This window comes from Cervus elaphus, chromosome 3 (assembly GCF_910594005.1).
Source record: "Cervus elaphus chromosome 3, mCerEla1.1, whole genome shotgun sequence".
In the NCBI taxonomy this organism is placed as follows: Eukaryota; Metazoa; Chordata; class Mammalia; order Artiodactyla; family Cervidae; genus Cervus; species Cervus elaphus.
Genome location: NC_057817.1, coordinates 11,006,473 through 11,019,608, shown reverse-complemented (window position 1 = coordinate 11,019,608; position 13,136 = coordinate 11,006,473). Strand labels below are relative to the sequence as shown.

The 13,136-nt window shown below is 38.5% G+C and overlaps 1 protein-coding gene across 1 annotated transcript in view; it reads right to left on the bottom strand.

The window, feature by feature from the left end:
* OTOGL (otogelin like) overlaps window positions 1–13,136 on the bottom strand; it is a 169,607-nt gene that overhangs the window by 109,960 nt on the left and 46,511 nt on the right. The window contains exons 18-22 of the mRNA XM_043880323.1: window positions 11,316–11,440; window positions 7,925–8,134; window positions 4,784–4,949; window positions 3,940–4,014; window positions 1,361–1,413 (exon numbers count right to left, since the gene is read on the bottom strand). Coding sequence (XP_043736258.1) covers window positions 1,361–1,413; window positions 3,940–4,014; window positions 4,784–4,949; window positions 7,925–8,134; window positions 11,316–11,440 — 629 coding nt within the window. The remainder of the gene's footprint in view (window positions 1–1,360; window positions 1,414–3,939; window positions 4,015–4,783; window positions 4,950–7,924; window positions 8,135–11,315; window positions 11,441–13,136) is intronic.

Here is a 13,136-nt window from a genome sequence, read left to right as displayed (position 1 = left end):
ATCTGCCTGCAATGCAGGAGACCCAGGGACCCCAGGATTGAACCTGGGGTCCCTGGGTCTCAAGATCCCCTGGAAGGGGCATGGCCACCCCCTTGCATCCTATCCAGTATTCTTGCCTGGAGAATTCCATGAACAGAGGAGCCTGGCAGGCTACAGTCTATGGGGCCACAAAGAGTCAGACATGACTGAGTGACTAACACCGTTCACTATAATGTGGAAGTGCAGAAAATGGGCATAATTACAGGGGCTACATATTGCTCCAGAAAGCTTTTGAGTTCAGAGGGATTACCACCTCTTATGTGGGGTCAAAAGGAAACTTGCGGATTCCTCTGCGACAAGCCTGGCCATCTGGGCTTCCTTTCCTTCAATACTGAGCCACCCAATGCAGATGAGTCAAGGCGGGGAGGGCCCCACAGCTCCCAAATATATGTGCAGTCCATGAACATACCCTGTAAATAAGCCCTAGACAGCCTGAATCCTGATAAATTGAATCAAGGGCATATAATTAATTCAAAGCTAATTTAGAAAATATATAACTGTGCAAATAAATAACAAAGCAATAGCTCACAATTGGTTTTATCAGCCTACACTCTTGCTATCCATTAAAATCAACATAAGGTAGCTTTGTTTAGTATTTGCCTAGACAAATTTGCCTCCACAGTGACATAAATTTGAGGCTTTCTGGGTGGTGAAAAATAAATAATATAAAAGGTCTCCTAATATATATGGTCTTCAGGAATGATATGCAATCATAATGTGATATTTTCAAAAGAATGGCAGTCGATGTCATTTTACATACCACTGTTAACTGATGGCTGCTAGTCCTAAAGCTTTGCTACTTAAAATGTAGCCCTGAACCCAGAAGCATTAGCATCACTTTGGCCACCAACAGAAATGTTGCAGGTATCACCCTCACCTACTGAATCAGAATCATTATTTAACAAGATCCCTAGGTTTTTATGTGTGTACACTCAGAATCTAAGAATTGCTGGTCTGGAGTAGGGTCTCCCAACTGCTGTTGCACAAGTGACTTCTAACAGGTGCCTGGATACATATCCCTAAAGCGTTTGGCGGACCTGAGGTGGTGCTGGGACAGGGAGCATCAGACAGCCTCCCTGGGTTGATCAGCTCTGCCCTAAGCAGCCTTACATGTTCACCCCACACTGTCCAACAAATATTATAATTCCGGAGGTGAAAAAGTTAGGAAGCACCAGAGCACCATGTAGAAAAGCATCCCTAAGGCTATTCCTCCATGTGCATTGGCAAGGAGGCCTGTGATGAATTCAAAACTTCTGCTCTAAGAGTAGGGACAGCACTAGAGCCTCCTTCTCTCTAAGGAAAACATCTATCTAGGTCTTACCAGTAGAGGGCGTTGCTAATTCATCACATTTCACGGTCCCATTTGAACACTGGCTAGAAGTAAACAGATAGTTAATTCATGAAACAAACCTCAAGATTTTTCTGTTTAAAAAACAATATACCATGCAAGAATTGACAAATAAGATTTTTTTCCCAGAAGTTTTTGTAAATAAGTTATTGGTTTAGAACTGATTTGAAGAGAGCTATTTCAGCTCAACACACTTTTATCAAACACTGATACATGTGTGAGGCACTGTGATTAGCATGGAGAATTCAAAGTCCAAAATTCTCAGTCTTTACCCAAATGCCTACTATGTTCCAGAAGGAGAGAAGACATACAAATAAGTAATTGAGCCAGTGTGACACGCAACATACAAATGTTTAAGATATATTAACACAAGTAAAGCATGTAACAATGTTTCAAAATCTGTTAGCAATTGACATTAGGGAAAGAAGATAGAGTCTGCAAAATTTTGAAGACAGGAAGGAGGTTACAATATAGATAAAGTAGGAATGTTGTCAGGCTGAGTGAAGATGTAGTAAAAAGTCACATAGGGGTGGAACAGCTTTCTATGTAACAGAGTGCCATGTGGGACATAACCGGAGAGGCCTATAGCAAAGTGTCAAAGGCCAGCTTCTATTAGGACACTAAGACTTTATCCCTGAAGTGAGTCACTAAAGACTTTAAACAGAGATGTGATATCGTTGGTTTGAATTCTAGAAAAGTCATTCTGGCAGCAACGTAGAAGAGACTGTGGACTCACATCTTACAACCTGAGTTCCAAAGTCAGGGCATAAAGCAAAAACCAAATTCAGGCAATATGAATCGTGAAAATCCCTTAAGGAGTTATCATGATAAAGAAAGATTTTTACACTAATTCTCAATAAGCCCAACATAAACAGTTTTGCCTCCAGCTCTGGACTAGATCATGCTTTCTATATTTGAGCCCAGATGAAGAAGCTGACTAACAGAGAAGGGCCATGTCATACAAAAAATATGCTTCTTCTTCGTCTAACACTAGGATGACCCTCAGAAATATGACTCACACTGCGAATGGCAGAGAGGAACCGAGACACAGGGATCTCAGGTCACAGAACCAGGGCTTTCATATCACACTGATTCTGGGACACGGGCTTTTTAAGAGGAATGGCAAATGAGACGATGAGACAAATGGAATTTTTTTCTCACTGAGGTGGGAAGGTTCCTTTGTTTTTGCCAAGTTTACTTAAATTCAATTATGTTAAGTTTAAGAGCAATATAAGATCTTGGTAGAATGGAAGGAGACAAAACTAAAGACAAGAAGATCATGTAGAAACGTCCAGGGAAGAGATGCTGAGAGACATTGCTAAGACAGAGGTGATAGAAAGGAGGAAATGGATTTCAACTGTATGGAGGAAATAAAATCTAAAGTCATTGGGAGTATACTGGGTGGGGGTGTTGAAGAGGAGGAAAGAGTCAAAGACAGCTCCCAGATTTATGGCTTGGGAAACTATGGCTAATAGTGCAACCTACTGTAGATAGAGCCAAGAGCTGGTTGCCTTTGCATCTCGATTGAGGGAAAGGAAGGGAGATGCACATAGCAGTAAATACAAATTGTGCATAAACAATACTCTGTCATGGATACAAAATAAGCTGCAAAGCAAAACAGACAGAGCAAGCACTGCAGAGCCAGGCTGTCCGGGAATGAATCCTGGCTTTGTTACCAAGGTGCTTAACTGTCCGTGCCTCATTTCCTCCCGTGTACACGGGACTGTAGCAACTGTACCTGCCTCTTAGGGTTACAGTGATGGGTGTTTTAACAGATGTAAAACTCCTAGAATGATACCAGGACTACAGAAAGTGCATAGTAAAGGACAGATATGATTATTGCAATGGTTATTATTACTATCCCCTTATGTCTGTCATTATCTGTGGGCTCCTATGTTGCAACTAAAAGGGGGTTAGGAGTTGGATATAGATCTATGAGGACTGCTGCATGGACATGTCTGCATTTTTAACAGGTTACAACTCGAAGGAGTATTTTCTTATGAACAAGCATTTTCTCACTAAAATGGTTGTCCTTTGGGAGGCAGCTCTCTGACTCCAGAGTGTGACATGGTGAATTCCAATTTGAAATTGCATTTTCTGAGCCAGTGGATAAGCCACAAAACTAAAACACCTCAGTAACTTACAGCATTTGACCATTCATCTCACCCTTAACTATTATTTGAGAACTAAGGTGAGAGCCATCTCACTCTTAACTATTGAGAACTGATCAAAGGCATTCTATTTCACTGTTTGACACTTTAACTCACAGCTCTTCTCTGCAGTTATGAGCACAAGACTTAGGCATTCCATGCTGAAATGAAATATATATATATATGTGTGTGTATATGTGTGTGTGTGTGTGTGGTTTAATGTATATATGTATATATTTGAGTTAAATATATATAAATATAATACATATGGTTTAACAGTTTATATATTAAGGTTCTGTATTTTTCAAATTACGGATGTCATATTTTAATTTATGGATTTGGTTAAGAAGTTATATCACTCCATGTTATTTGTCAAGAACAATCACCATTACTGAAACCTACCATAAGCCTGAGGGTGTTGGGATGAGCTCTCCGGGTTGGTAAATACTGCCTCTGTAATGACACCGGCAGTGAAATCTGTAAGGGGGGGAAAAAAAGGTTAAATTAACAAAATAGGATATATTTAAGAAAAAACAACACTGAAATTCATGCAAACCACATGCAGTATTGGTACTTTAAAGGCACAGTCTAGCAATGACATTACTGCACAAAATTCCATGCAATTCTGTTAAACAAATGTGAAATCTTGTGCAGCTTTAGATTTTGTTTCCCAAAACTCATACGCTGTATTGTTTTAGTCACACAAAGACTATGTTGTCTTTGTCACAAAAATGTCCCTGGAGGCACTTCAGAGAAACACAACCAATATATCATGTAACCCTATGTAGACAACAAAGTCTTTATGTCATGTGAGATTTGAGAAATTTCTGAATGCTAAGAGACATTACAATCCTGCTACTATAATTTGCCACATGACAGCGAAGCATAAACCTTGCTATTATTATTGATACAGCAAAACCACATAGGAATGAACTTGGGGATTATACATCAGATTCCTTAGCTCTTTCTGTAGCGATTTGTGAGCACATACAGGGTCAACAAGTAAGGATATTAAGAAATATTAAAGAAACAACTCACAAGCAGATCCTTGCATATATGCACACTTATTTTATGGAAAAAGTGACATTTAATAGTAGAAAAAATTTAGGGTTCCGAGTCGATTAGATTTTAAAAAAAAAAAAGAAAAAAGACAGGGAGAAAAGAAACAGGCATGACAGCCCATTGATCCTGTAAGGGAGACAAGAGATTAAAAACTGGATGCTGTCAACACATTTCTGGGACGTACATGGGCACACAGAAGCTAAGCGTGTCTTCATAGTATTTGCCTTCAGGACAGTTGCAGCCTTCAGCACAGTCATCGCTGCACTGCTCTGGGGAAGAGAGGGAGAGGCAGGAGCGGCGACAGAAGGAGGCGCAGTGATGGTACATCATGCCTTTCTGACACACCACCCCTGGGGACGAAGAAGCATCGGTTGAGAAAGATCTCCACAGCACCCAGAAGCACTGTATGCTGGGTGATAAGTCTATGATAGACACAAATCATGAAAAAAGAAGATCTTCCACCTCAATAAACCGAGAACATCACTGACTGCTATAACATAAATAAATAAACACACAATCCTTTGCCTCAACAGAACTTTAACCAAAGCAGAATACAATTTCTATGTGAACTATATTTAACTGTGCCATTTCATAACATTCTTTACAGCCTGTGCTACAGTTTTCTTAGTACATTTAAGGTATTTTATCTGTCTACATAAAGCTACTGTCCTCACATTTTAAACTTGTTTACTGCTATGTTGGCACCATCTTCTTTATGACATTATTTAATCCTAAGTAAACTTTGTCATCTACAAGTAACACAAAACTTGATTTTATTGATCTATGCTCACAGATCCTGTTTTTTGCCTTTTAAATCATGTTTATATCCTTTGCTAAATCCTTCCAATTTCTTTTTAGAAAAAACTGAATTGATCACAGTAGGCAAACTAAAATATTCTAAAATCACACTTGCACAGACACCTCAGAAATGCTGGGTAAAATAATTGAAATAATGTTAGTCATACAACAGATCTTGTGAGAAAAAAAAGAGAGGGGAGTGGAAGGTAACTTCTTAGGATGACAGAGGTTAAAAAAAAAAAATACAGAACTTTAAATAGAGAAAGTGAGAGTGGGTCGCAGTGATTTTCGACCTTATATTTAACTCTTAAGGAAATGAAAAATGAAAGTTCGTCCTTTTCAAGGCAAGGAACTGGTAGGCTCTTAACTAATACATCCAAAAAAATCACCTAACTCAGTTGAAAAGATGGCCTACAGCAGAGGTCAGCAAACATTTTTTGGAACGAGCTAAATGGTTCCAAAGAATGGCAAGGAAAAATAAGAAAGCCTTCCTCAGTTATCAATGCAAAGAAATAGAGGAAAACAATAGAATGGGAAAGACTAGAGATCTCTTCAAGAAAATTAGAGATACAAAGGGAACATTTCATGCAAAGATGCTAACAACAAAGGACAGAAACGGTATGAACCTAACAGAAGCAGAAGAGATTAAAAAGAGGTGGCAAGAATACACAGAAGAACTATACAAAAAGTTCTTCATGACCCAGATCATCATGATGGTGTGATCACCAACCTAGAGCGAGACATCCTGGGATGCAAAGTCAAGTGGGCCTTAGGAAGCATCACTATGAACAAAGCTAGTGAAGATGATGGAATTCCAGTTAAGCTATTTCAAATCCTGCACTCATCTCACACGCTAGTAAAGTAATGCTCAAAATTCTCCAAGCCAGGCTTCAACAGTACATGAACTCTGAACTTCCAGATGTTCAAGCTGGATTTAGAAAAGGTAGAGGGACCAGAGATCAAATTGCCAATATCTGTTGGATCATTGAAAAAGCAAGAGATTTCCGGAAAAACATCTCCTTCTGCTTTATTGACTACACCAAAGCCTTTCACTGCGTTGATCAAAACAAACTGGAAAATTCTTCGAGAGATGGGAATACCAGACCACCTTACCTGCCTCCTGAGAAATATGTATGCAGGTCAAGAAGCAACAGTTAGAACTGGACATGGAACAACAGACTGGTTCCAAATAGTGAAAGGAGTACGTCAAGGCTGTATATTGCCACCCTGCTTATTCAACTTCTATGCAGAGTGCATCATGCGAAATGCTGGGCTGGACGAAGCACAAGCTGGAATCAAGATTGCTGGGAGAAATATCAATAAACTTCAGATATGCAGACGACACCACCCTTATGGCAGAAAGTGAAGAAGAACAAAAGAGCCTCTTGATGAAAGTGAAAGAGGAAAATGAAAAAGTTGGCTTAAAACTCAACATTCAAAAAATGAAGATAAAGGCATCCAATCCCATCACTTCATGAAAAATAGATGGGGAAACAATGGAAACAGTGACAGACTTTGTTTTGGGGGGCTCCAAAATCACTGCAGATGGTGACTGCAGTCATGAACTTAAAAGACGCTTGCTCCTTGGAAGAAAAGTTATGACAAACCTAGATAGCATATTAAAAAGCAGAGACATTACTTTGCCAACAAAAGTCCATTTAGTCAAGACTATGGTTTTTCCAGTGGTCATGTATGGATGTGAGAGTTGGACTATAAAGAAAGCTGAGTGCTGAAGAATTGATGCTTTTGAACTGTGGTGCTGGAGAAGATTCTTGAGAGTCCCTTGGACTGCAAGGAGATCAAATCAGTTAATCTGAAAGGAAATAGTCCTGAATATTCATTGGAAGGACTGAGGATAAGCTGAAGCTCCAATACTTTGGCCACCTGATGCCAAGAACTGACTCATTTGAAAAGATCCTGATCCTGAGAAAGATTGAAGACAGGAGGAGAAGGGGACGACAGAGGATGAGATGGTGGATGGCCATCACCAACTCGAAAGACATGAGTTTGAGCAAGCTCTGGGAGTTGGTGATGGACAGGGAAGCCTGGCATTCTACAGTCCATGGGGTCACAAAAAGTTGGACACAACTGAGCAACTGAAATGGTGAATAGTTTCAACTTTCCAGGCCATACAGTCTCTGTTACAACTACCCAGCTCTGCCCTTGTAGCTAAATATGCAAACATATGGACAGTAAAATTTATTTACAAAATACAGGAAGCCCAAGGGTTTAATTTGCCAACTTCTAGATGAGAAGAAATCTGCTCATAATACAGGAGATGCCAGGATAGCTACACTAATTTTGCTTATGGTAAAAATAGTCAAAAGCTATTGTCTTATCTAACAGAGCTCCAAACTTAAGAAATACAGTAATCCCCCATTTTCTTCATGTTGACACATTATATTAGTATTTCAAATAACTTAAGCAAATGTTTACTTTTTACTGAAAAATAGCAGCAATTACAAATGCAAACATCTCTGAAGTGCTATTTGATCATCTTCATCAGTGCCACTGCCATCATACTCACCACAGAATGAAATCTGAGCTCTGAAATCGATGGGAATGCCACGCTGGCCACAGAGGTAGGCATAGTGGGCAAGAGCGTTGCACAGACAGGCGCTTCCACACTTGCATGCATCGTGGCGGCACAGCTGATAGTATAGCCCAGGGCTAATGTAGACGTGGCAAGGAGCAAAGAGCTCCTGGTGGATAACGTCACAGTGCGCTGCATATCCAACTAACAGACAAAGAACCCATTAGCACTTCATTTACTAGTCTAGCTAGTATCAAATACCCCTAAGTATCAAATTCCAGCACTAGCCAAGGCATCTTGCTTTCCTAGAAGTACACTGTACTGCACATTCAGTAAGCGTCAGTATTTTCAGCTTATACCTTTTTTGGGGGGAGGGGTTTGCTTTCAATAATATTGGTAACAGCACTTACTCCATATTTAATATTCTTTTATCAAAAAAAAGGTATTGTGTCATACCTGAATAACTCGAGTAACAGAAAGGTTAACTGATAGAAGTCTCCTCAATTACCCCATTGCCTGTGGATCATCTTGGGAAATCACCCCAATTTTGCTATAAATAATTGATGAGTATTAGAAGGTTTATCTCCAGACAACCATACAAAATCAAAGTAGTGCCAGATTATGGATGTTACAGCAACTCCCCAGGATACATTATCCAGGAAGGACTGGGAATCATCTCAGCCCAATGGAGTCTCTGAGTTAAATGGTAATGAGGTAGATGCCACATCATCATTGAATGCGATACACAAGGCACAGTGCGCAATGTCTGGTAAATATTAGGAGCTCAATACTGTTTGATAAATGAATCTGTGAATAAATGAATAATTAATAGAAGTTGATAATGGAGCATATGCTAAAGGCTCTGAGGTATCACTACCAAGTCATTTGAGGGGATCTGTGTAATCATTTTGAATTTGTTGATTTTTTCCCTTGAGAAGACTGATCAGATATAATTCTCAGTGGGAGTAACCAAGTTTGACAAAACAATCTAGATTTCATCTTTTTGAAAAAAGCCTAGTGTGATTTCTTGGTGTAATGGACCTTGATTGCATTGATTTCCTCATGGAAGAAAAATTAATTAGTCTTGGAGCTGTCATTGTCTTTGAGAGACAAGATGAGCTGCTAGAGTTTTAGAATTTTTTCATTATTAAGGGATTATGCTGAACCTATTTTGTGAAGTATTTTAAATATACTATTGGAAACACATGCTAATTATCAGTAATTACCTGAGTATTACATTTTTGTATTATTAAGCACATAATATGTGAAAATAAATGATTTAGACTATGTAACAGTATACTATTGGCATGCACACTTCCAATTACCAGGATCTCTAAGCAAAGAGTTAGTTGTATTATATGCTCTAAGGATTTGTAGATCAAAAATATTCCTACTGACATTAAGTGAAAGGGTGACTCAGAAAATCCTTGTTTAAAAATATCCTTCAGAATCCACATTAGAATTAACTTTTGTCTGTTTACTTTACTTTCTTTGGGGATGTTTTTGAATTTACCTATTTGAAATTTAAAAAAAAAGTTCAAGGCAAGCATGAAGAAAATATATAAGTCATAGAAGACATATGATACAAGGACAAAAGTGATAAATATATATATGTAACAAAATAGCAGGTAATAAAGGAAGTCATTAAAGAAACAACCAGAGAAAAACTGAATTTATCAACTGGACTCTACTCCAACTTTTACATGCTGTTTTTTTTTCAAGAGATCAAAAATAATTTAACGAAGAAAACTTGAAGTCTAGACAGATTCATTGGTAAATTCAATCAAAATTTCAATCAAATATGCTGGCCACTTAATTTTAGACTAGCATAACCCTGATACCACAAATCTCACAGACACTAAAAGAAAAATATAAACAAATATCCTTCATAATATAAGTAAAATATCTTCAACAAAATAATAGCAATCTAGTAATACATAAAAATGCTAATGATTATGCTAATTCATCATCACCAAATAAGGTTTATCCTATGAATGAAGTTTAGTTTAGTATTTGAAAATAATCAATGCAATGCAACATAGTAATGGAATAAAAGATAAGCTTAATAAATAAATAAAAGATACATCCTAATAAGAACATTAAAAATAAAATTATCAAAATATTAAGGAAGGAACTGAAAAATTTAGAAACAAACTGAGCAGGAAAAATGAAATGAGAAGGACTAAATCTATTAGTAAAAAGTTGAGGAGAGAATGGGAAGGAAAGTGTTGTTAAATGGAAATGAGGTTAAAATCATTAAATCATAGAAAGCAAAAGACTCAAGTCTATTCCTCTTACTACAGTCAGGAAAAATGACCCAAGATATTAACAAACTTCTTTAAGTTTAGAAGTTGACCTAGATAAAAATCCAGTACTAAAAGAAAATTCCTAGAGTAGGAAATGGCAAACCACTCCAGTATTCTTGCCTGGAAAAATTCCATGGACTGAGGGCTTTGCAGGCTACAGTCCATGGGATCGCCAAGAGTCGGACATGACTGAGCACCGCACCACCCCCCCCCCACACACACACAAAATCAAGATTATCTTGTGTTCTTGCCAGGACACTAAAATCACAATTTAATAATAAGGGCCACAGAACAATAAACAGAATCCCTCCAAACAACCACCACAAAATAACAGTAAACTAGCCAAAATTGTTAAAGGAACAATATTAAATTATAAAAATGTCTATTTAAGCATGTGCATCAACTTTTTTCACAAAGTGATTTTACCAAAAATAGTGCCTTATTTTATTGAATAGTAAACTGGCCTTTCCCATGGTCTGCTGTTGCTTTAGTAAAAAAAAAAAAAAAGTACATCCCCAAATTATCGGCATGTGAGTTGCACTATCACTGTAAACTGAAACTGGAGTGTGAGCGTCTCAGATTATTGCACACCTGATGGCACAAAGCTTTTCTGGATCACCGGCTTCCTGCTTATGAAGCAATAATATGTTCTGTGAGTAGGAACTCATCATGTGTCAGTAATAAACAGAAGAATTCACAGGCACGGTCATGCTATGGAACCAAAACTGAACATCCCAAGATTACATGAACATTATAATACTCCAGAGATTTTTCTTTAGCATTTAAAGAATCTGAAATATACAAAATGCTAGCTCACATTTGAGAACAACTGAGGGATTTCTGAGCACCTAAAACAAGGAAATTTATAAATGCAGAATAATAAATGAAATAGTCATTTTCTGGAGTTCTTTTTTTAAGTAACCTAGATTACATAAAGAGGCATATGTATTAAGCAAAAATACATAAGGAATGGCATTGATTTATCATAATGAAGAAAATGAGAATTTAAAATTGCTAATTTTACAAAATTACAGTAATAAAAAGAACGTTTTCCTGGGTTGACATGCAGAAAGACTCACTGTTTTGTTGATTAATGTTGCAGGGGTCCACCATAGGAACATGAACAGGTGCAAAACAAGTAGAAGAAACTCTCCAAGCATTTGCATGAAGCTGCGGGGTACCTTCTATCATGCCTGATGGAGAACTAGAAAGCAAATATTCTCTTAGTCTCTCCCATTTATTTCCTTCCTTCAGAGTCTTCAAATATTGAAAAAAGAATACTACTTTTTTAATCTACAAGAAATATCTTAGAGTTTGAAATGTTTTATTACATTTTTAAATATACATGGCTTTAGCTTCCTGTTATTAAGACTTTACAACATGTCAAATCTTGGATATGTATGATTTTATTTAATAATCACTTCAATAAGCCTTGGGCTTCCCTGGTGGCTCGGAGGTTAAAGCGTCTGCCCGCAATCCGGGAGACCTGGGTTCGATCCCTGGGTCGGGAAGATCCCCTGGAGAAGGAAATGGCAACCCACTCCAGGATTCTTGACTGGAGAATCCCATGAATGGAGGAGCCTGGTGGGCTAAAGTTCATGGGGTCACAAAGAGTCAGACACGACTTCACTTTCACTTTCAATAAGCCTTGTGAAGAAAACACCTTTATCCCCACTTTAGAGAGAAGGAAAAGCAGAAATTTAGAGAAATATTAACGTTCACTCAGCTGGTGACACTCAATGTTGAAAAGTGGAGATTCAAATGTAATTCACACCAATTTAATGAAAATGCAAACAACCAAAACATCAGTGTGTTTAGTGAGGCAGAGGTAGGGAGCTCACGTGATTCTTTTCAAGGTAAAGACAAATGTCCTAAACAATACATAGTCTATACTTCTGGGATACTTCAATTTTCATTATGAGGCCTGAAATAGGGAGGTTCCATTGTGAAGTTGGGCAAACAAACCAAATGAAAATTGAGGAGAAGTGGTATAAAAGGCACTCTTCATCGAAGTTTACTCAACAAACCAAAATGCAATAGAAATATCTACCCTTCAGGCTTCTAAACCACAACAATGTTTAAGGGCCTGACACTAAAACGCCCCCTCCAGCAGTCATCAAGATTTATTAACTCTTCAGACGATAGATACTGGGAGATAATCCCTACTAGAACTGTGTCAAATATTGTCAGAACCACTTAAAGAATCAGATTGGACTAGGTTTCCTGTAGGAAGATCTCACCAAGCAAAACTTTACTAATGCAAGCCATGCTGCTGCTGCTGCTGCTACTAAGTCGCTTCAGTCGTGTCTGACTCTGTGCAACCCCATAGACGGCAGCCCACCAGGCTCCCCCATCCCTGGGATTCTCCAGACAAGAATAATGGAGTGGGTTGCCATTTCCTTCTCCAATGCATGAAAGTGAAAAGTGAAAGTGAAGTCGCTCAGTCGTTTCCGACTCTTAGCTACCCCATGGTCTGCAGCCTACCAAGCTTCTCCGTCCATGGGATTTTCCAGGCAAGAGTACTGGAGTGGAGTGCCATTGCCTTCTCCAATGCAAGCCATAACTGCATTAATTGCTACAGCATGGCCAAATAGCAGACCAGCATTTATCTCGGCCCTTTTAGTGTCTTAGTAAGCATAACTACTTTGCTTACCATTCATTTCAATCACCATTATGAAGCTATACGGAGCTTCTCACCACAATGACTGAGACAGGAGAAGAAAAGGGAGCCACACAAGCCACTCCCCAATCCTCATTCCTTATCTCCATCCTTTCCTTCTTTTTAGTTTCCCTCATGGCTCAGATGACAAAAGCATCTGCTTGCAATGCAGGAGACCCGGGTTCAGTCCCTGGGTGGGGAAGATCCTCTGGAGAAGGAAGTGGCAACCCACTCCAGCACT